General features: G+C 52.7%; 1 protein-coding gene across 3 annotated transcripts in view; it reads right to left on the bottom strand.

Moving 5' to 3' along the window:
• ZNF711 (zinc finger protein 711) overlaps positions 1-25,046 on the bottom strand; it is a 36,205-nt gene extending 11,159 nt beyond the window's left edge. For 2 of the 3 annotated variants that reach the window (XM_029067821.2, XM_029067823.2), the window contains exons 1-3: positions 17,561-17,709; positions 11,200-11,304; positions 4,238-4,771 (exon numbers count right to left, since the gene is read on the bottom strand). In XM_029067821.2, the coding sequence (XP_028923654.1) occupies positions 4,238-4,771; positions 11,200-11,278 (613 nt within the window). In that variant the 5' untranslated portion in view covers positions 11,279-11,304; positions 17,561-17,709. Of the gene's footprint in view, positions 1-4,237; positions 4,772-11,199; positions 11,305-17,560; positions 17,710-24,991 lie in introns of those variants that run through there. The other variant, XM_029067822.2, reaches the window with a different exon arrangement.
• Positions 25,047-27,563: the final 2,517 nt, after the last annotated feature.

Raw genomic sequence — 27,563 nt, 5'->3', positions numbered from 1 at the left:
GAGGATTAAAACCCCGGTCTTTCTGACCCCCGGGCCCTTGCTCCATCCGCTAGGCCACACTGCTTCTGGTGAGCGATCTGAGAAAAGCCAGCGCAAACCGGACTGCGTTCTATCTCAGCGGGAGTGGGTTCCCAAGCGCTTCGTACAGTGCTCTGCACACTCCGACTCTTCAACGAGGAGCACTGATTGATGGATTATTGCCCTAGCAGAGGCTAAAAGCCTCTGGGGAAGCAGCGTGGCGCAGTGGAAAGAGCACGGGCTTTGGAGTCAGGGCTCATGAGTTCGAATCCCAGCTCTGCCACTTGTCAGCCGTGTGACTGTGGGCGAGTCACTTCACTTCTCTGGGCCTCAGTTCCCTCATCTGTAAAATGGGGATTAAGACTGTGAGCCCCACGTGGGACAACCTTATTCCCCTGTGTTTACCCCAGCGCTTAGAACAGTGCTCTGCACATAGTAAGCGCTTAACAAATACCAACATTATTAAAAGCAGGATCCGAGGGCCGGCCCAGCAAGCCGGGGAAACGTTCGGAGACCCAGGTCTTCAAATGTCTCTTCCATTTAGGTCCCTCTCACGAGACCCACCTTTCCACCGCCCTTCTACCGAGCTCCTGGTTCGGAGCCTGGCACTCGGGGGTCGAGGGGGAAGGTGGCCGGGGAGGGCTCCGTCCTCGCTCTACCCCAAGGCGGCATTCACTGGACTGTGAGCTCCTTGTGGGCGGAGAACGTCTCTATCGACTCAGTTGTACGTACTCTATCCCGCGATGGGATCAAGGGGAGGTAGCGGAGCGCAAACCCCGGGTGACGGACCAAGAGGAGGGTGAGAGTCGAGACCCCAAGGCGTCCTCCCCAACTGCCCGCGGCAAAAAGGGGGCAAGAAAGGCCGAGACACCACTCCGGCCGTCTCCGCAGCCCGTGGACGAGGCTTTCCTGGCGGGGCCGGGCAGACGACCGGGCTCATGAGTCAGGGCTCATGAGTTCGAATCCCTGCTCGGCCACATGTCAGCTGTGTGACTTTGGGCAAGTCACTTAACTTCTCGGTGCCTCAGTGACCTCATCTGTCAAATGGGGATGAAGACTGTGAGCCCCACGTGGGACGACCTGATTCCCCTGTGTCTACCCCAGCGCTTAGAACGGTGCTCGGCACATAGTAAGCGCTTAACAAATACCAACGCTATTATTAATCATCCCCATTTTACAGGTGAGGCAGTTGAGGCACAGAGAAGTCAAATGACTTGCCCAAGGCCACATAGCAGACAAGTGGCAGAGCCGGGATTAGAACCCAGGACCTTCTGACTTCCATGCCCGTGCCGCTTCCCCACTGACACTTGACACTGTCTATTCCGGCTGTTGCCAGAGGACTGCACTGCTCTGCAGACATTACTCTGTCGCTTAATTCTTGGCCAGATTTCTTTTAGTGTCCCCCCCTCCTTAACTCTCCCCCCAAATATGCATAACGAAAGCCCTTCCCGTTTGAACTCTCTGATATTATTTAAGGGAAGGTGAGCGAATTATGCTATTAGGGAAATATTAGCACAATTTCAGAAGCTCCAGCAACATTTCTGAAAAGCATTTTCTCGCTCTGTCACAAAGAGGAAATGTCTTGAGGAGGTACAATTTTTGTATTGTGTGTTTATGCGTTTGGAATCAAAGTCTAATATAACCTTCTTAAGACCCTAGAGCTCGTTTCGATGGACTGCTCAAATTATAAATGTTTAATTTGCGGCTTGTCTAGTCGCAGTACTTGGAGATCGAAGCTGAAAAAGGAAATGGTTGGAAAAAAGAAATCCGATCCGTTACCTACCCGAGAAACGGGAAGCATTTCCACTTTAGAGGGTGGTCTCCCTCTGAAAAACTTGTAAAAATAAGCAGAACTTCACATTCCCTTTCAAAAAGAAAAAAAACCCTCCCCTGAAAAGTCCTGAAAGCTTAGATATAATTCTGAATCTATGGATCACGCCATCCTACTTCCTAGTTTCACTGGAGTTTTTAAAGCGCTGGAGTAGATACGAGTTAATCGGATCGGACACGGTCCTCGTCCCACTTGTGGCTCACGATCTAAGTAGGAGGGAGAATAGGTATTGAACTCCATTTTACAGTCGAGGAAACTGAGGCCCAAAGAAGTGCCTTTTATTTTCCTCTAAATGGTATTTGTTAAAGTGCTTACTTTGTGCCAGGCGCTGTACTAAACGTTGAGGTAAATACGAGATCCCAGTCCATGTTTCACGTGGGGTTCGCTGTCTGGATCCCCATTTTACAGATAACTGGAGTACAGAGAAGTGAAGTGACTTACCCCAGGTCACACAGCAGACAAGTAGAGGGGCCAGAATTAGAACCCAGGTCCTCTGACTCCCAGGCCCGTGCTCTATCCACTAGGCTACGCTGCTTCTTCTCAAATTTGTAATGGTGTAGTAGATAGAGCACAGACCTGGGAGCCAGAAGGTCATGGTTCTAATCCCAGCTCTGCCACTTTCACTCATTCATTCATTCAATCGTATTTATTGAGAGCTTACTATGTGCAGAGCACTGTGCTAAGCGCTTTGAACGTACAATTCGGCAACAGAGAGAGACAATCCTTGCCCAATAACAGGCTCACAGTCTAATCGGGGGAGACGAACAGCAAAACAAAACAAGCAGTCTGGCGAAAATATCATCAAGATAAATAGAATCATAGATATGTACACATCATTAACAAAATAAATAGAGTAATAAATAATACATACAAATAGGCACAAATGCTGTGGGGAGGGGAAGGGGGAAGAGCAGAGGGAGGGAGGAGGGGGAATGGATGGGGGGAGGAGCAGAGGGAAAGGGAGGGCTCATTGTGGGAAGGCCTCCTGGAAGAGGTGAGCTCTCAGTAGGGCTTGGAAGAGGGGAAGAGAGTTAGTTTGGCGGACGTGAGGAGGGAGGGGAGTCCAGGACAGCGGGAGGACGTGGGCCGGGGTGGACGGCGGGATGGGCGAGAACGGGGGACAGGCGAGAAAGGGGGACGGCGAGGAGGTGGGCGGCGGAGGAGCGGAGCGTACGGGGTGGGCGGTAGAAGGAGAGAAGGGAGGTGAGGTAGGAGGGGGCAAGGGGATGGAGACGGCTTTGAAGCCAAGAGTGGGGAGTTTCTGTTTCATGCGAAGCCACCTGTCTGCTGTGTGACCTTGGGCAAGTCACTTCACTTCTCTGGCCCTCAGTTACCTCATCTATAAAACGGGGATCGAGACGGTGAGCCCCACATGAGACGAGGGACTGTAGCCAACCCGATTTGCTTGTATCCACCTAAGCGCTTAGTACGGTGCCTGGCACATAGTAAGAGTTTAACGAAAGCCGCTATTATTGGTATTATTAATAAAATGCAAATCCAGGCAGCTCAAAGCAGCAGCAACCATTGACCATTCTTTCTCTTGTCCCTTCAATGCCGTCGTGGAAGGCAAAGGCGAAATTTTAGTGGCCGCAAGTCTCTCGGCTGAAGAGAGAGAGCGGGAACTCTCTATAAAGCCGCGAAGACCTTCGGCTTCGACTCCTCCGACACCTCACGGGAATCTTGGCGGCCACTCCCTCCCAGGGAACCAGAGAAAACCTAGGCATTCCCTTCCTCGTTGACCCGTGAGGAGGGTTCATCGATGGTTTCGGGGGAGGAAGAATGCTTCCTAATGTGCTCGGGGAAACAGGAGAGCCTTCTTTCCCACCCACACGGGCAGCCACGTACACACCACGCGCAGACGGATGCTAAACTGCATCATCGACTGGAAGCCAGGGAAAACAGCAGGTGGAGGGCATATGCCGCCAAAGGGCGGTACCTCCTGAATTAAAAAGGAAAGAGAGTCTGCGGATCTAAGGATAAGAAAAATCTTACCCAAGTCTAGCTGGGAAATAAACCGCTGCCTTTCCCCACGTCATAAAGACTGCTTTTCCAAAAAGAAAAAAAAATCTGTTTTTATGAGCTAATTGCCCGGACGAAACGCCCAGACTCACAGGTTCTTTTGTTCCCTAAATTACTAGTAATTAGGGAAAAAAACCTCCCGATTGAAAGCTGTAGGGAAGATGGAGGGGGAGGAGAGATAGAGGGAAATAGCTGAAATGGAACCGCTGTGCTGGCTGTGTCTCCCACCCCAAAAAAATCGACGACGCGGGTCCAGCACGCGCCCTGGCAGACGAATCGGTTTCCCGAGGCGCTCCTCCCTCCCGGAATATTCCGCGACGCACCCCGGCTCTCCAGAGCCTCCCGGGCCCGACCCCACGGTCCACTTACGGGATATCATCACGTAGTCTTCCGACGCGCTCTTCCCGTCGTCGTCGTCGTCGTCTTCGGTCTTTATAGTCACCGTGGGGCCGGGGCCGCCGGCCGCTTGGATGACGGCGTCCGTCTCCGAGTGCGTCACGAGAACCTCCTCGGAGACGATCGTGGGAGACTCCACCCCGGAGAGGGAATCCTGCACCACGTGTTCCAAGTGTCCGTCGGGCCCCGTGACGAGGTCGGCCACGAACACCCGGTCGGCGACCCCGACCGCCTCCGCCATCCGATCCGGAGTCAGGACGTGGTCGCCGGCGTCGAGGGCTTCTTCGATGGCCACGTCGGCCTCGAGGACGGACTCGGGCACGATCACCCCTTCCGTGACGACGTCCGTCTCCGTGATGATGTCGGGGCCCTGGACGACGCCGGCGGCCAGGCCGGGGTCCAGCGCGATCCCGTCGTCCGTGACCACGTCGGACACCAGCACCGCTTCGGGAACGGACACGACTATGTGGTCTCCGTCGATGTGAGCGGTCCCGGCCATGCCAGCCACTGGCGAGAGATTTTGAAAAAGGCATTACTGAGAGAACCGCCGGGCCCTCCGCTTCACGCGTGCTTCAGAGAAGATGGGCGACGGGAAAACGTTTTAAAAACGACCCGTATGAGCCAAGGGGGCCGGCGATTTCCAACAGTGACGTTCCTTTCTAAACGACCGGCACGCCACTAAGCACTCTGTAATAGAAGCAGCGTGGCTCAGTGGAAAGAGCACGGGCTTAGGAGTCTGAGGTCATGGGTTCTAATCCCGGCTCTGCCGCTTGTCAGCTGTGTGACTTTGGGCAAGTCACTTAACTTCTCTGTGCCTAAGTTCCCGCATCTGTAAAATGGGGATTAACTGTGAGCCTCACGTGGGACAACCTGATTACCCTGTATCTACCCCAGCGCTTAGAACAGTGCTCGGCACATAGTAAGCGCTTAACAAATACCAACATTATTATTATTATCAACCTTAGTGCTTAGAACAGTGCTCAGCACATAGTAAGTACTTAACAAATACCAATATAATTATTATTATCATTAATATTTTAGTTACGCGGGGCCAGGCCAACGCATCTATTTCTAGGTCGGCGTCTGTGTGCCATCCCTTTAAAGAATGAAATGCGCTTTCTCCGGGGGCAGGGTGGAAGACGTGAGAAGGGACGAACCGGCACAGTCGCCTCTAATAAGTGGAGAGGAAAGGGCCCGGCAATTAGCCAGCACGAGCACGTTCCCCTCACCGCTCTCCTCGCCCCCCACCCCACAGGACTCTGGGCGTGTGCGGGGTCGGGACGGTGCCAGCTGAGTAGCCCAAATCAAATACTTCTTTCACACCGTCAGTCACGCTGCTGCCAGGAGAGCCCGCGGGGGCGGACATCTCTCAAGGGACGGAGAAGGGCGATCCACACCGGGCCGCATCCCCGGTGGCGGTGACGAATCGCGGCCGCGGGATGCGAAGCCGAGGGAGCGGGCGCTGGGAGCCGCCAAACCAGCCGGCTCGATTGCACTGGGCACCCGAAAAGGGGCAGGATGGTCCCGCTGTCCTGCCCACAGGTCCACCGGGCTTACGGGCAGGACTTCACCCCACCAGGGTGCCACCGGCTTTGTGGCAGACAGCTTAGCGACGGGCATTTGAAAAGGGGCGCTGGCATACGGGCTACTCGAGGGGAGAGGTGAGGAAGGCAACCCTTGAACTCACCGACCCTCCGGGCTGGCACCGGTTTGGTTTCTAGACGTGCAGACCGAGCAGGGCGACGCTTGAGAAGCAGCAGGGCCTAGTGGAAAGAGCCCGGGCCTGCGAGTCAGAGGACCTGGGTTCTAATCCCGCCTCTGACACTTGTCTGCCGTGAGACTTTAGGCAAGCCACTTTCCTTCTCCGGGCCTCAGTTAACTCATCTGCAAAATGGGGATTCAGACTGGGAACCCCATCTGGGACGTGGACTGTGTTCAACCTCATTAGCTTGCATTGACCTCAGTGCTTAGCACAGTCCCTAGTACATAGTGAGCACTTTAATAAATACCTTTATTATTATTATTATTATTATTATTAATAATAACAGCTGGGGGGGAGGTCCACTTGATTTATAGCTATCATCCCTGGGGCTTGAGCTCCCCCGGCCCAGGCTAGCAGCCCGCCTCTCACTCCCATCACACCCAACGCCAGAGCCCAGAACAGAGTACAGGGTGCCTTTCGTACTGGGGATTTCCGTCCAGCCAGGCTCTCGGGCAAAAGTCACTGACAGTTCAGCCAGTGGGGGAGGAACTACTGCGGGGACAAGCCTGCGTTCTGGAACCACGGGGAGGACAGTTTACACAGCCAACAGGAAAATTAATTTTCAAACCTCCCCCCAGGTCCGCGGCTGGTCCTTTGTATTCCAAGGGGACGCCTCCCAAAGGAAACATTCCCGCTACGCCCCGTCATTAAAAAACCTCAAAAGAAACCCCAAACTATCTCCCCCTGATCTAGAAAACCTGATGCAGCATTCACAGTGCCAGATAATTTGTAAAAGTTGTGAGGCAGGTGACAGTCCCCAGCCAAGAACTAGACGAGAGCCTTCGCTACGTCTCACTGGTCCAGTTTCTATGACCTCCGGATTGTTCCTGCCCCCAGAGGGGGTTTGTTTTTTTTCCACGACAGGCACACCTTTAGACACGAAAAGCTGCAAGCCCCCAGACTGTCAGAGGGCTGAAGATTATTAGGGCCCGTCACAGGAGCGCTAGAGTTCCGCATTATACCATGCCCCGTGCTCAGAAGACACACAAAAGTGCCATCTGCTGATCAGCCGTGCAACAGCTTCTAGAGGGAAAACTAAGAGAGGAAATTGGAGAGAACCAAATTATTCTTTGGGAACGTTTAAAGGATCTGAACGGTGTCTTGGGACATAAAAACCAGCACACCGCACTTATCTGTAAAGGAGGAGAAAAAGTGCAATCAGAGAAACGAGAGGTGTTCTCAGGAGACACGGACGATCAGATCTGGGGAAATCTGTGAAGGGGCGGTCTCGTAAATGCTCCGATTTTTCTGTCCACGCTCAACACCGTCTCGTTGTAAACGCGAAGTGCTCCCGCGCTGCTTATGGCGGTCTTCCACTGGAGCAGCCCGTATTCCCGTTTTGGCCTAGCACACGCATACGAACGCATACGCATACACACAACAAACTCTCTCTCTTTCCCTTTCTGTCTCTCTCCCCTCAACTGCTACCTCCACTGTAACTGGCAAGTCAGCTGAATATTCCCTCTCCCGTTTCTTTTCCCACCATTACGATTCAGTTCCTGGCAATCCATGATGTGGCAACGCAATAGCTACTCCGAACATTACAAGTGAACCGGAAAAAAAAAAAGGACCATTTAATAATAATAATAATAATGTTGGTATTTGTTAAGTGCTTACTATGTGCCGAGCACTGTTCTAAGCGCTGGGGTGGACACAGGGGAATCAGGTCGTCCCACGTGGGGCGCACAGTCTTCATCCCCATTTTACAGAGGAGGGAACTGAGGCACAGAGAAGTTAAGTGACTTGCCCACAGCCACACAGCTGACAAGTGGCAGAGCCGGGATTCAAACCCATGATCTCTGACTCCAAAGCCCGTGCTCTTTCCACTGAGCCACGCTGCTTCTCTAAGTTCTCTGCATTTCTGAGTCATAAGCTCCAAAACCCCAGAGTAATAGTCTGGGCATAGACTGTAAGCCCGTCAGTGGGCAGGGACTGTCTCTATCTGTTGCTGATTTGTACATTCCAAGCGCTTAGTACAGTGCTCTGCACATAGTAAGCGCTCAATAAATACTATTGAATGAATATTGAATGAATGATTTAATAATGTTGGTATCTGTTAAGCGCTTAGCACTGTTCTAAGCGCTGGGGGGATACAAGGTGATCAGCTCGTCCCACGTGGGGCTCAGAGCTTTAATCCCCATTTTACAGATGAGGTAACTGAGGCACAGAGAAGTTAAGCGACTTAGTACCTCTTGTACTCTAAACTGCTCCTCAATCAATCGGTGGTGTTTACTGAATGCTTATGTGCAGAACATTGTATTAAGTGCTTGGGAGAGTAATAATAATAATAACATTATTTGTTAAGCGCTTACTATGTGGGGTAGATACAGGGTCATCAGGTTGTCCCACTTGAGGGTCACAGTCTTCATCCCCATTTTCCAGATGAGGTAACTGAGGCACCGAGAAGTGCAGCTGACAAGTGGCAGAGCCAGGATTAGAACCCATGAGCTCCGAGTCCTAAGCCCGTGCTCCTTCCACTGAACCACGCTGCTTCTCTTCCATCCTACCACAGGATTGGCAGACCCGTTCCCTGCCCCTACCGAGTTCAGGGTCTAGTCCTCTGGCCACGATGCCCTATCCCTCAGGTCGAAACGACTGCCCTTGTCTGAATTCACTGCTTCCGCCGCCCACTCCCTCCTCCCTTGTTCTCAGACGGCGACCCCCTAAGGGCCAAGAGCCGGATCTAATTTTCACCTGTTTAGTTTTTTCTCAGAGCTCTGCACAGGGTAAGCACTTAATACTATTATTAGGGCTACTCTAGGCTTCGAGACTCTCCATCCCCTTGCCCCCTCCTACCTCTCCTCCCTTCTCTCTTTCCACCGCCCACCCCGCACGCTCCGCTCCTCCGCCGCCCACCTCCTCGCCGTCCCCCGGTCTCGCCTATCCGGCTGTCGACCCCTGGCCCGCGTCCTCCCGCGGTCCCGGAACGCCCTCCCTCCTCACCTCCGCCAAACTCTTTCTCTCCCCTCTTCAAAACCCTACTTAGAGCTCACCTCCTCCAAGAGGCCTTCCCAGACCGAGCTCCCCTTCTCCCTCTACTCCTACCGCCCTCCCTTCACCTCTCCGCAGCTAAACCCTCTTCTCCCCCGATCTCCCTCTGCTCCTCCCCCTCTCCCTTCCCCTCCCCTCGGCACCGTACTCGTCCGCTCGACTGTATATATTTTCATCACCCTATTTATTTTGTTAATGAAATGTCCATCGCCTCGATTCTATTTAGTTGCCATCGTTTTAATGAGATGTTCATCCCCTCGATTCTATTTATCGCTATCGTCCTCGTCTGTCCGTCTCCCCCGATTAGACCGTGAGCCCGTCAGAGGGCAGGGACTGTCTCTACCTGTCGCCGATTTGTCCATTCCAAGCGCTTAGTACAGTGCTCTGCACATAGTAAGTGCTCAATAAATACTATTGAATGAATGAATGAATGAATACTTCCTAAAAATCACTACTCAGCAGGGAGAGAGTCAGGACAAAGCCTCGTCTGGAGGGTGACAGTCTGCACGCTATCCCTCGAGCGTGCACACAGACGCACACGCATGCATATATTCTCTCTCTCTCTCTCTGCCACTCTCAGGTCTCTGCTCCGGATCCCGAAGCTCATCCCGGCCTCCCCGTGGCAACGATTCCTGCAGGCTACCTGCAGGGAACGACCCACCCGGGACGGGTCGCGGGATTCCGGGTCGAGTGACAGGCAGCCCCGCATCGGGAAGGAGGAAGCCGGGTTGCTGGGCATCCTTCCTCGCCACAAACCTTCTCTGCTGGGCGGCTGCTCTCTCGACAGATTTTTCAGAGGCGTCCTTGAAACATCATTGCAACACCTGGAAGTTCGCTGCTTGGATTTTCCACACGTTTTGCGTTTTCCCTCGGGGCGTCCGCTAGAACCCCTAGCTTGCCGATCAACGGGCAGGTTATGCTCTCTCCGGTTTGACCAGCAGTCTTATGATAATACTAATGATGATGATGATGGTATTTGTTAAGCGCTTCCTATGTGCAAATCACCGTTCTAAGCGCTGGGGGGGATTCAAGGTGATCAGATTGTCCCACTTGGGGCTCAAAGTCTTCACCCCCATTTTACAGATGAGATAACTGAGGCCCAGAGAAGTGAAGTGACTTGCCCAAAATCACACAGCTGACAAGGGGCAGAGCCGGGATTCGAACCCATGACCTCTGACTCCCAAGATCGGGCTCTTTCCGCTGAGCCACGCTGTCATCCACCAAACCAAGGAACTCGGAATGAACGAAAAGACGGCAGCCCCTCGCTGGCAGGGACTGTCATGCCTATAACTCTGTTGGGCCGTCCTTTCCCGAGTGCTCGGTGCACACAGTAAACTCGCTGTACTCACGGAACACGCCTACCTTCTCTATTGTATTACACTCTCCAAGCGGTTAGTACAGTGCTCTGCACAAAGTAAGCACTCAGTACTACCGCCGGCCCTCTGCGTCACCCTGATCTGCTCCCTTTATTCACCCTCTCCCTCGGTCCCATAGCACGTCAGAGAAGCAGCGTGGCTCAGTGGAAAGAGCCCGGGCTTGGGAGTCGGAGGTCATGGGTTCGAATCCCGGCTCTGCCGCTTGTCAGCTGTGTGACTGTGGCCGAGTCACTTCACTTCTCTGGGCCTCAGTTACCTCATCTGGAAAATGGGGACTAACTGTGAGCCTCACGTGGGACAACCTGATGACCCTGTATCTACCCCAGCGCTTAGAACAGTGCTCTGCACATAGTAAGCCTTAACAAATACCAACATCATTATTATTATTCTGTACCTATCGGTATTTTATTTATTTTAATGTCTGTCTCCCTCTCTAGACTGTTAGCTCGCTGTGGGCAGGGAATGTGTCTGTTCTGTGGTTAAACTGTACTCTCCCAAGCGCTCAGTGCAGTTCTCTGCACATAGTAAGCGCTCAATAAATACGACTGACTGCCTGACTGAAAAAGGAAACTGGAGGACTAGCAGTAGTAAGGGCATTTACTGAGTGCCCACAGGATGCCAAGTACCAAACTAATTGACGGGAAGCACAAAACCAAACCGTGTTTTTTTGTCTTGACCCCTCTGCTCCTTGGCTGAATCTCTGCAAATACATGATCCCGCGGAAGAAAAAAAAAGCCCCAGAAAACATCACCCATTTGATTAGCTTTAACCGAGTTTAAAAATGAAAATCTTTTTTTTTTTTTTACCAAAATCCTGCATGATCATAGTATGGGGCATTTTGGACGCTTGCATCTGCAATCCAAGACTTCCACCACCTGGGTCCATACTCAGCACAGCTCAGTCATGAAGAGCTGAAAAGACAGAGAAAAGATTTTGTTAGTATTGAAGATCAATTTAGGTCAGCTGCCCAAAGGCACAAAATGCAATTGGCCCTGGAAGGGAAATCTCAGAACCAAAGCTGGGGCGGGGGAAACGGACGCTTGGTCCCGGAGGGCTACAACCAGCTGAAATGAACTTTTATCCTAAAGGGGCATCCTCCTCTCAGAGGGAACCCCCCTCTCAAGGTGCCCCCTCGACTAAGAGGTCACCAGAAAGGGGGTTCTCTGGAAGAGAGAAGCAGCTCAGCCCAGTGGAGAGGGCCTGGGCGTTAGGAGGACCTGGGTTCTAATCCCGGCTCCGCCACTCGTCTGCTGTGTGACCTCGGGCAAAGTCACTTCCACTTCCCTGGACCTCAGTTACCTCATCTGTAAAATGGAGACTTGGACTGTGAGCCCCACGTGGGACAACCTGATTACCTTTATCTACCCCAGTGCTTAGAACAGTGCCTGACACATAGAGAGAAGCAGCGTGGCTTAGTGCAAATAGCCCGGGCTTGGGAGTCAGAGTTCATGGGTTCGAATCTTGGCTCTGCCGCCTGTCAGTTGTGTGACTGTGGGCAAGTCACTTCACTTCTCTGTGCTTCATTCAGTTCCCTCATCTGTCAAATGGGGATCAACTGTGAGTCTCGCGTGGGACAACCTGATTACCCTGTATCTACCCCAGCGCTTAGAACAGTGCTCTGCACATAGTAAGCGCTTAAACCCAACATTATTATTATTATTAGTGCAAAGAGCCCGGGCTTGGGAGTCAGAGGATGTGGGTTCTAATCCCGGCTCCGCCCTCTGTCTGCTACGTGACCTTGGGCAAACCACTAACTTCTCTGTGCCCCGGTTACCTCATTTGAAAAATGGGGATTAAGACAGTGAACTCCACGTGGGACAACCTGATTACCTTGTATCTTCCCCAGAACTTAGAACAGTGCTTGGCACATAGTAAGCGTATAATAGCACAATTATTATTATTCTTTATTGCCAAATACCATTGAAAAAAGCCAGTACATTGAGTAGTGCTGCTACAGGGCAGTAGGAAGGAGAAAGAAGCTCTGATATTTTTAGCCAGTTGGCTGGGGACTCCCGTGCCGATAGGGTGGGAGAGAAAGAGAAGTACTTAGTAGAGTGCCTGGCACATGGTAGGTGCTTAACAAATACCAGAATTTTTATTATTACATAAAGAAACAGGGAGAGGGAGAGGGAAAGAGAGGTTTAGAGAGCCTTTTTCTTTTCTCTCTGCTCAGTCTCCCTTCCTTCCTTGGAGACCAGCACCCATCCCAAGCCACTTCCATGCTCTCCTTCCCCCTTGAATCCCTCCAAGACCCCCATCCCACCCCGCAACCCCCAAATCAGGACGGGTCTCACTCCTTCTCCTCGTCCTGCTGCTGCTGGCCCCAAAGGAGCCGGGAACCTTGTCCTTCAGCCCCGCCTGGAGTTTCCCCGGCCTTGGCCGTCAGCCTCCCGGACAGACTCAAACGTTCGACTCGCTGGGCTGGGCGAGCCGCGCACGCCGCTATACACTTGGAAGTGGCCCAGAATTTTTAGAAGCGGTAAATGACTAAATAACATGATCTGTAAAAATGAAGGTTATCCTCTCCATCTGACCAGATGGAAATTAAATCATAGAAAAGGCCTACACACCACTTTCTCCCTGCTACGGGTTAGTGGATGGGCTTTCACGGGGACAGGGACGGGGTGGGGGGGGGGATGGAAGGAGAAAGGGAGATCGAGAAACCCTGACGGCATGACGGCCAGAGACACGACTCCCTAACAGCCCCAACCTATTTCTGCTAACGACGACAATACCAATTGTGCTTTTTTCTTTGCGCCAAACACTGTATTAAGCAACGGTGTAGACGCTGTGCAACCACACCAGGCACAATCCCTGACCCATGTGGGGCTCACGGCTGGAAAGAGCAGGGGCCTGGGAGTCAGAGGACTTGGGTTCTAATCCTAGGTCTGCCGCTTGCCTGCTGTGTGACCTTGGGCAAGTCACAACCTCCCTGGGCCTCAGTTTCCTCATCTGTAAAATGGGGATTCAATACCTGTTCTCCCTTCCTCTTCAACTATGAGTCCCCTGTGGGGCAGGGATTGGTGCCTGGCCTAATTATCTTCTAACTACCCCAGTGCTTGGCACATAGTAAACACTTAAATAACACAATGATGATGATAGTCAGTGGTATTTCTGGAGCGCTTAGGGGTGAGGAGCACCGTATAAGCATTTGGGAGAGTACAATACAACAACAGACTCATTCCCTGGCCACAACAATCTTGCAGTCTAGAGGGGGAAACAGATATTAATATAAATACTGTACTAAGAAGCTGGGAGAGCACAATACAGCCAAGCTGGTAAACACTGTCCCTGCCTATAAAAAGATTACAGTCTAGAGGTTGTTTTTTATTATTATTTATCATCATTACACAGCAGACAAGTGACAGAGCACAGCAGACTGGAACACAAGCCCCCTGATTCCCAATTCTGTGCTCTTTCCACTGGGTGCATGACTCCCTCCTAAAGCCTCTCCCCACCTCCCTTTTTATTGATATTTGTTGAGAACTTCCTACGTGCCGGACACTGTACTAAGCACTAAGTTAGATACGAACTAATCAGGTTGGACCCAGACCACATCCCACATGGGGCTCACAGTCTTACCCCCCATTCTACAGGCGAGGTAACCGAGGCACGGAGAAGTGACCGGCCCAAGGTCACTCGGCGGACCCGTGGCGAAGCCAGGATGAGAACCCGGGTCCCCTGACTCCCAGACCCGGGCTCTCTCTGCCCTTCCTTCTGCTCCGGACTTCAGGCCCCTGAGCGATCCAATCCCCAGCGCTGCCAATGGACGTTTCCCGAGACACCCTCCTCGTTGACACGTTTGCCACAGGGAGGCTGCTTCTCCTGATAAAAAGCTCTCCGGAAAGGTGATTTCGATCTCACTGATGGATACCGGAGCGGTGCGGAGGTCAAACTCTCATTTGTGCAAAGGCTCTAGGAGGATTTTTCGTTCAACCCTACGGTTTTTTTTTGATTTCACTCCTAATGAAGGGAAAGATGAGTAAAATACAGAAGAGAACATGCCAGTAAACTAAATTTGTGGGAGTTTAACAGCAAAACCCAGAGATGTAACACTGAGCTCATTACGGGCAGGGAACGGGTCCGCTAACTGTTGTATTATACTCGCCCGAGGGCTTAGTACAGTGGTCTGCACACAGTAAGTGCTCAATAAATCAGATTGAGTGATTCCTATTTGTAAAGGCTTGTAAAGTGTCTTGTCCCTCCAGCTAGAGATTGTGTCTATTAACTGCATTGTATTTTCCCAAGTGCTTAGTACAGAGCTTTGCACACAGAAACCACTCAGATGTTCCATCTAGCTTTAACAGCTAAAATTAAAAGCCCAATTTACAACCGCCGAAAGCCTCTGCGGCCAATTCACTGCGAGGAGGGACTCATTTGGACAGGGACACTCATCTGAAGTTTCAGTCTCGAATGAAGGAAAGCTAGGCCAGAAATACAGTAATAGAAAAGGGGTGTGGGGCAGGAAAACTAATGGCCGTTATTGAGCATCTGGGTGCAACGCGCTCCGCCGTGCTAGACCCCTGGGGAGTACGACAGAAACCCCCAACCACCAGGAGCTAACATTCTAACAGAAAAGGGAATTAAAATAGATCTGAAAATACTAATATGTTTTAATACCCCACCTACCTGCAACTCTCACAGATAAAGAAGAGAAGCAGCGTGAGCCCGTCACTGGACTGGGACTGTCTCTATCTGTTGCCGAATTGTACACTCCAAACGCTTAGTACAGTGCCCTGCACATAGTAAGCGCTCAATAAACACTACTGAATGAATGGAAAGAGGCCGGGCTTGGGAGTCAGAGGTCATGGGTCCTAATCCCGGGTCGGCCGCTTGCCAGCTGTGTGACTTTGGGCACTTCTCTGGGCCTCAGTTACCTCTTCTGTAAAAATGGGGATTAAAAACTGGGAGCCCCGCGAGACAACCTGATCACCGTGTATTCCCCCCAGTGCTTAGAACAGTGCTTTGCAAAATACCACCAATATTTGACCAATACCACCATTATTATTCTTATTATTATCAAATACTGAATCGGAAAGGAAGAATTGGAAAAGAAAGGCCCTCAAAGAACAATGCTGCTCAAAATAAAAACCATGGAAAATGTTTTTTCCCCATCTCTGCCCCTCTTTTTTTCTCTCTCATATATATATACACACATGAGATTATATATATATAATCTCCCCAGGAGTCCACTTGGTTTTCTACTGACCTGACTTCAATCTAGCTCACACACAGTCCAAGCAAGCTCCCAGACGGGACCCCCGCCCCCGCCCAGAGTGACCAGGGATCGGCAGCTGTTGCAGCAGCAGACCCAATTTGGGGTGGAGGAGGGAGGAGGGTGTCGTGCCCCGATTTAAAGCATTAACTCCTTTTTTTTTTTGGTAGTATTTCTTTGAGCCTGGGGTTGTACTAAGCACTGGGGTAGAAACGAGTTAATCAGGTTTGGACCCCATCCCTGTCCCACACTGGGGCTCACCGTCTTAATCCCATTTGACAGACGAGGACACTGAGGCCGAGGAGTGCCGTGACGTGCCCAACATCACCCGGCAGACCCGGGTCCTTCCGACTCCAGGGCCGAGCTCTTTCCACTAGGCCGTGCCGCTTCGCACCCCAACGTCCTACGGCCCACTCTGGGCGGCAGAGTCAGGTGGCGAACCCTCGGCCACCCGGATCCGCTTCCCGATTCTACAGATACCTGGGCCAGCGGTCGGGGAACACGCGACCGACATCGCGCTCCGAGCTACACTGATCGTCGAGCCTTCTCTACCCCGAGCAGACCTGACACCTACATTCCCAGCGCTTAGTCCAGTGCTCTGCACATAGTAAGCGCTCAATAAATACTATTGAATGAATGTATAATGACAGACAATGAGACTTCCTCCTTGCCAAACCTAATGAACGCTCTCCTAACCTTCCTGGACAGCAGACCAGTTGCTCCTTTCTTCCTGAAATGCTATCAGGCTTGCTTCTGATGACATTCTGCTCTTAATTCTTTAAGGGAAACGGTCACGTACTAGGTGCCAAGCACCGTGCTAAGGGCTGGCAGTAGACACAGGTTCATCGGACGGGACCCAGGTCTGACTCGATTAGAATCCTCTAGACCGTAAGCCTGTTGTGGGCCGGGAATGTGTCTGCTTACTGTTGTATCGTACTCCCCCACGCGCTTAGTACAGTGCTCGTACCCAGTACGTGCTCAATAAGTACGAGTGAATGAATGAATCTAAGGTCCCGTCCCATGCACTCAAGAGGGAGGGATTCTAGTCCCATTTTACAGAGGAAGAAACGGAGGCAAAGAGAGATTGAATGAAGTATTCATTCAGTTGTATTTCATTCAATCCTATCTATTGAGCGCTTACTCTGGGCAGAGCACTGTCCTAAGTGCTCTTGGGTATATGTGCCCAAGGACATATAGCCATCCAGTAATAATGTGATAATGTTGGTATTTGTTAAGCGCTTACTGTGTGCCGAGCACTGTCCTAAGCGCTGGAGTAGCATAATTGGAACCAGAACCCAGGCTCCTTAACTCCCAGCCCTGTGCTCTTTCCCCTATTAATAATCATTATGGCATTTGTTAAGCACTTAGTATGTGCAGAGCACTGTTCTAAGCGCTGGAGTAGATACAGGATAATCAGATTGTCCCACGTGGGGCTCACATTTTTTAATCCCCATTTTTGAAGATGAGGTAGCTGAGACACAGAGAAGTAAATTGACCTGCCCAAGGTCACACAGCAGACAGGTGGCGGAGCCGTTACCAGAACCCACGACCCCTGACTCCCGAGTCCCGGCTCCTTCCACTGAGCCACGCTGCTTCTCTAGATTGTGCTCCCTGCACCCGAGCGCTCAGACCCCCAAAGATTGTAAAGCGGGCAGGGAGCGTGGATACCAACTCTTGCTTATATCGTGCTGGCCCCAAGCGCGTAGTACAGTGCTCTGTCCACAGTAAGCACTCAGTAGATACCCCGAACGGATGAGCGGAGGGATGCTGTCCTCTCCCTCCTCCGGCCGTTCCTTCTCGGTCTCATTTGCCGGCTCCTGTCCTCTCCCTGCCCTCAGCCCCTCACCGTGAGGGGTCCCCCCGAGGCTCTGTACTAGACCCCTTTGGCCCTCCACGCTCTCCCTGAGGGAGCTCACCCACCCCCGTGGCTTCGGCGAGCCCCGGCCACTCACCTCCTCTGCAATCGCGCCTCTCCTCTAGCCTGCCGGGCACGGCCGCACAGACGTCTCCGGGACCCCGGGCACCTCCGGCTCAATGTCTGGGGAAGCGGCATGGCCTGGGAGTCGGAAGGTCACGGGTTCTAATCCCGGCTCCGCCACCTGCCTGCCGGGTGGCCTTGGGCAAGCCGCTTCTCTTCTCTGGGCCTCAGGGACCTCACCTGCAAAACGGGGATCCAGACGGTCAGCCCTGGGCGGGACAGGGGCTGCGTCCAACCCGACTGGCTCGTCTCCACCCCGGGGCTCGGTACAGTGCCCGGCACGTAGTAAGCGCTTAACCATGGATTCTAATCCCGGCTTCGCCGCTTGTCTGCTGTGTGGCCTTGGGCAAGTCACTTCACTTCTCTGTGCCTCAGTTCCCTCACCTGTAAAATGGGGATTAAAACTGTGAGCCCCACGTGGGACAACCTGATCACCTTGAATCCCTCAGCGCTTAGAACAGTGCTTTGCACATAGTAAGCGCTTAACAAATACCACCATTTATTTTAACTTCTCTGTGCCTCAGTTCCCTCACCTGTAAAATGGGGATTAAAACTGTGAGCCCCACGTGGGACAACCTGATCACCTTGAATCCCCCAGCGCTTAGAACAGTGCTTTGCACATAGCAAGCGCTTAACAAATACCACCATTTATTTTAACTTCTCTGGGTCTCAGTTCCCTCACCTGTAAAATGGGGATTAAGGCTGTGAGCCCCAGGTGGGGCAGGAACTGTGTCCAACCCAAATAGCCTGTATCTACCCCGGCACTTAGAGCAGTGCCTGGCACATAGTAAGCACTTAACAAATACCATTATTATTAATGACCAATTCCACATGACTATTATCTCCAAAACCGAGGGATAGAATAGGGGAGAACGTATGGAATATGGGAAAAAACTGAATTAACTTGCACTCCCAAATCATCACCTTGGCCTCACTTTCCCATCACAGTGGACAGCGCTACCAACCTTCCCGTCTCTGAAGCTCACAACCGTGGCCTCACCCTGAGATCCGCCCTCTCTTTCGACCCGTTGCTAACGCCTGCCCATTCCTCCTCCTGGCTGGTCCAGGCCTGACCACTCACCGCCCTCACGATCTTCCATCTCTCCTTATTCCAGTCTGCGATTTCACCCTGCCGCCCAGATCGTTTGACTAAAACACCGTTCGCCACAAGTCTCCCCACTTCTCAAATGCCTCCGACGGTCACCCGCTCCTCTCCGCATCAAGAGGAAAACTCCTAATCGGTGACTTTAAGAAACTGCATCAGCTCTTACCTTCTCATTTACGCTTCCCCTCTCAAGCCCGTCAGACCACAGCTCTCCCTAGTTTCCAAGCTCTGTGGAATTCCACCTCCTCTCGGAGGCCTTCCCCGATTAAATCTCCGTCTTCTTAATTATCACCACTTATGCGCACCCAGTCGACTGAAGCGCTTCTGAACACTGACACGTTTAACCACTTACTCAACCACGTATCGATTTTTCCCTTCTCTTCAGCTCTTCGGCACTTCATTCTGTGTCTGTCTTGGCCACTGGACTGTAAGCTTCTGAGGGCAAGGATTGCTTTCTAACTTATCATACTCCCCCAAACATCTGGCACAGTGCTCTGCCCAAAGTAAGTGCTCAATAACACCATTCGACGCCTGATTACTCTAAGAAGGGCTGACCCTCCCAGTCAAATCTTGGGGGGGGGGGGGGCGGTCAGATCAACTCCAGAATCTAGATCTCCGTGCCTCAGTTTCCTCATCTGTAAAATGGGGATTCAATGCCTGCCCTTCCTTCCACTTGATTTGTGAGCCCAATGCCTGGGGCGACCTGATTATCTTGTATAATATATAATAATTATCTGCTAAGTTCTTACTCTGTGCTAGGCACCATACTAAGCTATAGACACAATACTCGGCGCTTGATATCTCGCTTGGTACCTAAAGTAAGCCCTCAAATATTATTATTATAGTAATGAATCATTGGTATTTATTGAGCACTGACTGAGTGCCGAATAAGTACTAAGCGCTTGGGAGACTACAATACAGCAGAGCTGGCGGACACGTTCCCTGCCCACGACTAGCTTCCAACCTGGAGGGTTTATCAACTGCAGGTACTGTGACATACGGGACGGCACTGACTTCCTGGGACCCCTGAGGATTAACACGCCCGCCCGGCTGTTCACCTCACGATACCGTCTTCTCTGTCAACGCACAGATCTGAGAAACCTAAGGATCACCGCCTACCGTACGAATGGCAGATCCTCCACCGTTGAGCTCGGCAATTGGTTTACGGCTTCTTCTACCACAGTTCCCAAATTTTTCATATACGTCACAAACGGGGCTCAATAAGTTGGCCCATCTAACAAACACCTTGTTCTCTTAGGCCACTTTTTGGCTTAACCGTTGGTTTGATTTTGCGGTACCTTCCCTGCCTCCTATTCCCGTTGACTAATTACAGGGGTTCCCCGCTCATCGACTTCGATCGTCCCCTCTTCCCGAGTAGAAAGTTCCCGGTTGAGAGCAGCCCCAGAGCCCACGGATAGACTCCAGAGTTCAGACGGAGGAAGAGCGACTCATTAATAACGCAGGAAACCGATCCTCATTGCCAACGGCCTCTCAGTTATGCTCATCAAATTGGGTTATGAAATGCAAGTTCGAAGCTGCCGTTGCAGAGCTCGGTGAAGCATCGCGTTTAATTTTGGGACGTTTTTTTCCAGACGGCATCGGTCGCCCCTCCGACTCAGGGAGGGGCGGCAAGAGACTTGCTAGGCCGTCATTCTGCCTCTGGCCTGGAACGTCCCCCCTTTCACGGCCGATAGATGATCAAGCCCATCTCCTCCCAGGGGCCTTTCCCGGACTAGGCCCTCCTCTCCTCTTCCCCCACTCCTTTCTCCACCGCCCTGATTTGCTCCTTTTAGTCATCCTCTCTCCCAGCCCCACGGCACTCACGCACATTTGATTCTTGATTCTATTTATCTATTGCCATTGTTCTTGTCTGCCCGTCTCCCCCGATTAGACTGTAAGCCCGTCAAAGGGCAGGGACTGTCTCTATCTGTTACCGATTTGTGCATTCCAAGCACTTAGTACAGTGCTCTGCACATAGTAAGCGCTCACTAAAAACTATTGAATGAATGAATGTACATATGCAATCATTTCCATTAACGTCTGTCGCCCCCCCCTAAACTGTAAGCTCCTTGTGGGCAGGGAACCTCTCTACCAACTAGTATACTGTATTCACCCTAGCGCTTAGTACAGTGCTATGCACACAGCAAACGCTCAATACAATCGATTTATTACGGCCCGGCATTAGTCATATATACATATATATAGTATGTTGTAAACAGCTCCCTCCTACTCGACCTTTTCCTCAGCTCCCTCTCCCCTCCGCATCGCCCCGACTCGCCCCCTTTGCTCTATCCTTCTCTCCCTGCCCCACACCCTGGTGTATATACGTACAGATCTATAATTCTATTTATATTGATGCCTATTTACTCGTTTTGATGTTCGTCTCTCCCACCGTCTAGACTCCGAGCCCGGTGTGGGCAGGGATTGTCTCTCTTTATTGCTGAACTGTACTTTCCAAGTGCTTAGGACAGTGCTCTGCACACAGTAAGTGCTCAATAAATATGCCTGAATGAATAAATGAATGAATGAATGAATGAATGAATGAATGAATGAATGATCTCCCTGATTTCGTACTACAGCCCAGCCTTGCTACTTCGGTCCTCTACCTTTCATTCATTCATTCGATAGTATTTACTGAGCACTTACTATGTGCAGAGCACTGTACTAAGCACTTGGAAGGTACAATTTGGCAACAGATAGAGACCATCCCTGCCCAGTGACGGACTCGCAGTCCGAACGGGGGAGACAGACGGCAGAGCAAAACAGAACAAAACCCAACCCACTCAACTGTTAGGTGACCTGGGGCATCTCGCCCCCCCGGCTCCCCACCCACGTCCTGCTTCTGGTCTGGAACGCCCTCCCTCTTCACATCCCACAGACAATAACTCTCCCCCTCCTTCAAAAGCGCATCTCCTCCAAGAGGCCTTCCCCAATTAAGGCCTTATTTCCTCTCCTCCCACTCCCTTCTGCGTCGCCCTTGCACACCTTTATTCATCCCACGCTCAGCCCCACAACGCCATGTCCACAATCGTGATTTTTTTATACTGTCTCCCCCTCTAAACCTCAAGTTCACGGGGAAGGGGGGTCTATCAATTCTGTTACATTCATTCCTCCAAGTGTTTAGTACAGTGCTGTGCACCCAGGAAGCACTCAATAAGAGAGTCGGAAGGACTCTCATCCTGGTCCTGCCTCCTGTCTGCCGTGTGGCCTTGGGGAAGTCACTCAACTCCCCTCCGCCTCAGCTTCCTCATCTGTAAAAGGGGGATTAAGAGTGTGAGCTCCATGTGGGACATGGACTGTGTCCAACCCCATTTGTCTGTATCCACCCCAGAGCTTAGTACAGTGCCGGGCACATAGTAAGCTCTTAACAAATACCAATGATAAAAAAAAAAAAAAGATGGGTCGATCGACCGAATCTTCCTGTGGCGTAAGCGCCTCCTGACCTGGCTTTCTAACCTGTGAAACCTTCCCAGATTTGCTGTTCTTTCTGTTACGACTCCCAGGTAAATGAATCGGTAGCAAAACACCTGTCAGCAGAGGCTCTCCTTTGGTGACTTCATCTGGATGTAATTAACGCCTTCCTACACCCGTAAAAGCCAGTTCAATTTCTCAAAAATCTAAACCACTTTCTGTTTTATGGATATAACATAATCAGCCTGATCATTGAAAAAAAAAATTTGCTTTTTTTTCCCCCCTCCTTGAACTACAGACTGCATGTTTCACGTGTTGAAAAGAAGCTGTCCACAGGTTATTTCTTTGGGACGCTTTTGTCCGTCATTTGAGCGGGCCAAAGAGCACAGAAATCCACAGTGAAATTGCCGGGAGGAGCGATTCTGAAGAACAGTCAGGATGCGGATGTCTTTGATGGAACCCCTTGAAATTTTTAAGAAGGCTCCAAATCGGACGACCGAACAAATCCTCAAATCTTCATTCCACTGAAAAGAAACTCAAGAGAAATTCGCCACAGGAACGTCTCTAGCTACGCCAACGCACGTGACTGGGCTCCAAACCCAAACCCATAACGGTAAAGCCAGACTCTTCGAGGCTCTTTCCCAATTGATTTCATTTAATAGAGGAAAGCGATCCAAGGGCGAAGCTCCCGGCCGGGATAAATCGACGTCGAGAGGGGCGTTAGCCGAGCCCTGCAAAAATAGCGGGACGGGGGTCCGTCAGGTGCAACGGATGACGGCCGGGACGGTCCGTCTTTAAGAATCATCGCATCGGGCGTTATCGAGCGCTTACTATGGGCACAGCGCTGTCCTAAGCGCTTGGGAGAGGGCAGTACAACAGCATTGCCAGACACGTTCCCTACCTACAGTTTGGCTACCAACCCACTGAGGCAGGGCACGCGCCCGTCAACCCTATTACGCTGTCCTCTCCCGAGCGTCCAGTACAGTACGTGCTCCATAAATGCCTTTCCTTGACCGTTGGGACGGAACGAGGGGTGGGCGACCGACTCCGGGGGCCACAACTCGTCGTGTCCACCCTCCCCGTGATCCCGTCCTCTCTGGGGCGCTTAGCCCAGTGCTCTCTGCACGGGAAGCGCTCAGTAAATACTATTTCTGGGTTGGGGCTGCAGGCCCAGTGAAGGAGGGGAAGGGTGGGGGGGACAAGTGGTGGTAGGGGAAAGGGGAAGGGGCTGGGGGAAAGGCAGGCGGTTTGGGGTTTGTGGGGGTTTGCGGAGGCAGGAGACGAAGGAGGCCCCAGCGGGAGGCAGCGAGGCACGGAGGCAGGGAAACAGGGAAGAAGGGAGAGAGAGGGAGAGAGAAGGAGGGAGGGAGGGAGGGAAGGAGGAATGGGGGGAGGAAAGAAAGGTAGGATGCAGGGAAGGTGAGGAGGTGGGTGGGAGGGAGGGATGGAGGGAAGGATGGAGGAATGGAGGGAAGGAGGAAAGAAAGGAGGGATGCAGGGAGGGAGGGAAGGTGGGATGGAGAGAGAGAAGAAAGGAGGGGAGGGAGGGATGGAGGAATGGAGGGAGGGAGGGAGCAAAGAAAGGATGGAGGAATGGAGCGAGGGGAGGTGGGATGGAGAGAGGGAAGAAAGGAGGGGAAGGAGGGATGGAGGGAAGGTGGGAAGTAGGGGAGGAAGGGAAAGAAGGATGGAGGTAAGGGAGGATGGAGGGGAGGTGGGATGGAGGGATGGTGGGCTGGAGAGAAAGGAGGGATGGAGGGATGGAGGAGGGAAGGAGGAAAGGTGGGATGCAGGGAGGGAGAGGAGGTGGGATGGATGGGAAAGAAAGGAGGGGAGGAGAGGAGGGATGGAGGGATGGATGGATGGATGGATGGATGGATGGATGGATGGATGGAAGGTGCGATGGATGGAAGGTGCGATGGATGGAAGGTGCGATGGATGGAAGGTGCGATGGATGGAAGGAGGGAAGGAAGGAGGGAAGGAAGGAGGGAAGGAAGGAGGAGAGGAAGGGAAGGAAGGATGGAGGGAAGGTGGGATGGAGGGAAGGTGGGATGGAGGAATGGAGGGAGGGAAGGCGGAAAGGTGGGATGCAGGGAGGGAGGGGAGGTGGGATGGAGAGAAGGAAGAAAGGGGGGATGGAGGAATGGAGGGAGGAATGGATGGAAGGAGGGATGGAAGGGAAGGAGGGATGGAGGGGAAGGTGGGATGGAGGGAAGGAGGGATGGAGGGGAAGGAGGGATGGAGGGGAAGGAGGGATGGAGGGGAAGGAGGGATGGAGGAATGGAGGGAGGGAAGATGGAAAGGTGGGATGCAGGGAGGGAGGGGAGGAGGGATGGAGAGAGGGAAGAAAGGGGGGATGGAGGAATGGAGGGAAAGTGGGATGGAGGGATGGAAGGGAAGAGGGATGGGGGGAAGGTGCGACGAACGAAAGAAAGGATGGAGGAGAAGGTGGGAAGGCGAGGAGGCCGCCGTGGGGCCCGGCGGTGGAGGAGGGAGGGAGGGAAGGAGGGAGGGAAGGAGGGAGGGAGGGGCGGGCGATGGCGGGTGGCACGTGCTCCTTTGTTTACCGCCTCACACCGAGAACCCGCCATGGCCGCCCCTCCCCGCCTCCCTCCCCGCCTCCGCCCCGCCGGGGGCTGCACCGGAAGCGGCGGCCGGGCGCGTGGGCGCGGCGGGGACACCCACCGCCGGGCCCGGGACGGAGGAGCCCGGGAGGCGCCGAGGAAGGACCGGCTCCGCCGGCGCCGCCATCTTGTTTCTCCTCAGCCGGCGCCGCCCCCCCCCCCCGCCGCCGCCGCCGCCGCCGCCGCCGCCGCCGCCGCCGCGGGGACCCCCACCGCCCCGTCCTTCCCTCCCTCCCTCCCTCCCTCGTCCTCCCGGCCCCGTTACCTGCCGCCCGCGGCCGCCGTCCATCCTTCCGTCCATCCATCCGTCCGTCCGTCCGCCCGCCCGGCGGGGGGAAGGAGGAGGCCGCCGAGGCCGGGGGGGCGGGGGGGGGAGGGAGCGGCCGGGGCGCGTGCGCGGCTGGGGGGGGCGCGCGCGCGGGACCCCCGAGGCCCGGCATTGGGGCTCCCCGCGGCCAATCACGGCCCGCGCCGGCCGCGCGCGCCGGCCCCCGTGACGTCACCCCCCGCCGCAGAAGCGCGCGCGAGCGCGAGGCGCCGCGGAAAAAAAAAAAAACCCCGCTGCCGCGCATGCGCGCCGCCCCGGCCTTGCGGCCTGGAGGGATTCCCCCCCCCATGAGAGATTTTTTTTTTTTTTCCCCCGTGTCCTCCCCAGAGCTCATTCATTCATTCCTCCATTCATTCATTCAGCCCCATTTATTGAGCACCTGCTAAGGGCAAAGCACTGGGCTAAGCGCCAGCCCCCTCTGGACTGGGGGTGGGCAGGGAATTCATTCGTTCGGGCCTATTGACTGAGCGCTTACTCGGTGCAGAGCACTGGACTAAGCGCTTAGAATGTACAATGGGGCAACAGAGAGACACCATCCCTGCCCAAGGAGGGGCTCACGGTCCAAAGGGGGGAGACAGACGGCAGAGCAGAACAGAACAAAGCAAAAACAAGACCACGTCCTCAAGATTAATAGCATCAAAAAGAGATGCACCTCATGAGCAAAATAAATAGGGTCATGAATAATATAGACAAATGAGCACAGTGCTGAGAGGAAGGGGGAACAGAGGGAATGTGTCTCAGGCTATAATTCATTCATTCAATAGTATTTATTGAGCGCTTACTATGTGCAGAGCTCTGTACTAAGCGCTTGGAATGAACAAGTCGGCAACAGATAGAGACGGTCCCTGCCGTTTGACGGGCTTACGGTCTAATCGGGGGAGACGGACAGTTGGGCCCACCGGTAGAATGGAATACTACCCCATTTCCATTCTCGGTCTCCTTCGCGGCCTCCTCCTCCCCCTCCCATTCCCTAACTGTAGGGGTTCCTCCAGAGTCACTTCTTGGTCCCCTTCTGTTCCCCATCTCTACTCCCTTGGTGAACTCATTCGCTCCCACGGCTTCGACTATCACCTCTGCGCGGATGATACCCAAATCCCCATCTCCTCCCCTGTTCTCTCTCCCTCCCTCCAGGCTCACATCTCCTCCTGCCTTCGGGACGTCTCCACCTGGAGGTCTTCACACCACCTAAAACTCAACATGTCCAAGACTTGGCTCCTTATCTTCCCTCCCAAACCCTGTCCTCTCCCTGAATTTCCCGTCACTGTGGACGCCACCATCATCCTTCCCGTCTCACAAGCCCGCAATCTCGGTGTCATCCTCGGACTCCGCTCTCTCATTCGCCCCGCATAGCCAATCCATCACCAAAACCTGCCGGTCTCACCTTCGCAACGTCGCCAAGATCCGTCCTTTCCTCTCCATCCAAACCGCTACCATGTTAGTACAGTCACTCATCCTCTCCCGACTGGATGACTCCATCAGTATCCTTTCTGACCTCCCAAACTCCTGTCTCTCCCCACTTGGGTCTATACTTCATTCTGCTGCCTGGATTATCTTTCTACAGAAATGCTCTGCGCATGTCACTCCCTTCCTCAGAAACCTCCGGTGGTTGCCTATCAACCTTCACATGAAGCAAAAACTCCTCACTCTTGGCTTCAAAGCTGTCCATCCCCAAGCCCCCTCCTACCTCACCTCCCTTCTCTCCTTCTCCAGTCCAGCCCGCACACTCCGCTCCTCTACCGCTAACCCATTTCACTGTGCCTTATTCTCGCCCGTCCCGCCGTCGACCCTTGGCCCACGTCCCACCTCTGGCCTGGAACGCCCTCCCTCCTCACATCTGCCAAACAATCACACTTCCCCCCTTCAAAGCCCTACCGAAGGCACACCTCCTCCAGGAGGCCTTCCCAGACTAAGCCCCTCTTTTTCCTCTGCTCCCCCTCCCCATCACCCCGACTCGCTCCCTTTGCTCTATCCCACCCACAGCACTTGTGTATATATGTACATATTTATCATTCTATTTATTTTCATTAATGATGTGTATATTGCTATCATTCTGTTTATTTATATTGACGCTATTGATGCCTTTTTACTTGTTTTGATGTCTGTCTTCCCCCTTCTAGACTGTGAGTCCGTTGTGGGCAGGGTTGTCTCTATCTATTGCTGAATCGTACTTTCCAAGCTCTTAGTACAATTCTCTGCACACAGTAAGCGCTCAATAAATGCAATTGAGTGAATGAATGAATGAATGAAACCATGGTGTAATTATTATGGTAAAACCGGACTTTACTTCTCACTGGAGAAAGGGGAATTCTTTTTTACAATACTAGTATACCTTCAGGGTGAATTCTACAACATCTAGAACAAAGACACACCCGTACATTTCTTAGAAAAAAAAAGTAGTGCTCTGTAGTAGAAATGTAACAATCCAGGCTAAAAGTAATAATAATAATGTTGGCATTTGTTAAGTGCTTACTACGTGCAGAGCACTGTTCTAAGCACTGGTCACGCAGCT

Source organism: Ornithorhynchus anatinus, chromosome 6, assembly GCF_004115215.2.
Source record: "Ornithorhynchus anatinus isolate Pmale09 chromosome 6, mOrnAna1.pri.v4, whole genome shotgun sequence".
Taxonomy (NCBI): Eukaryota; Metazoa; Chordata; class Mammalia; order Monotremata; family Ornithorhynchidae; genus Ornithorhynchus; species Ornithorhynchus anatinus.
The sequence above is the reverse complement of the archived record's forward strand: the minus strand, read 5'-3'. Positions and strand labels throughout refer to the sequence as shown.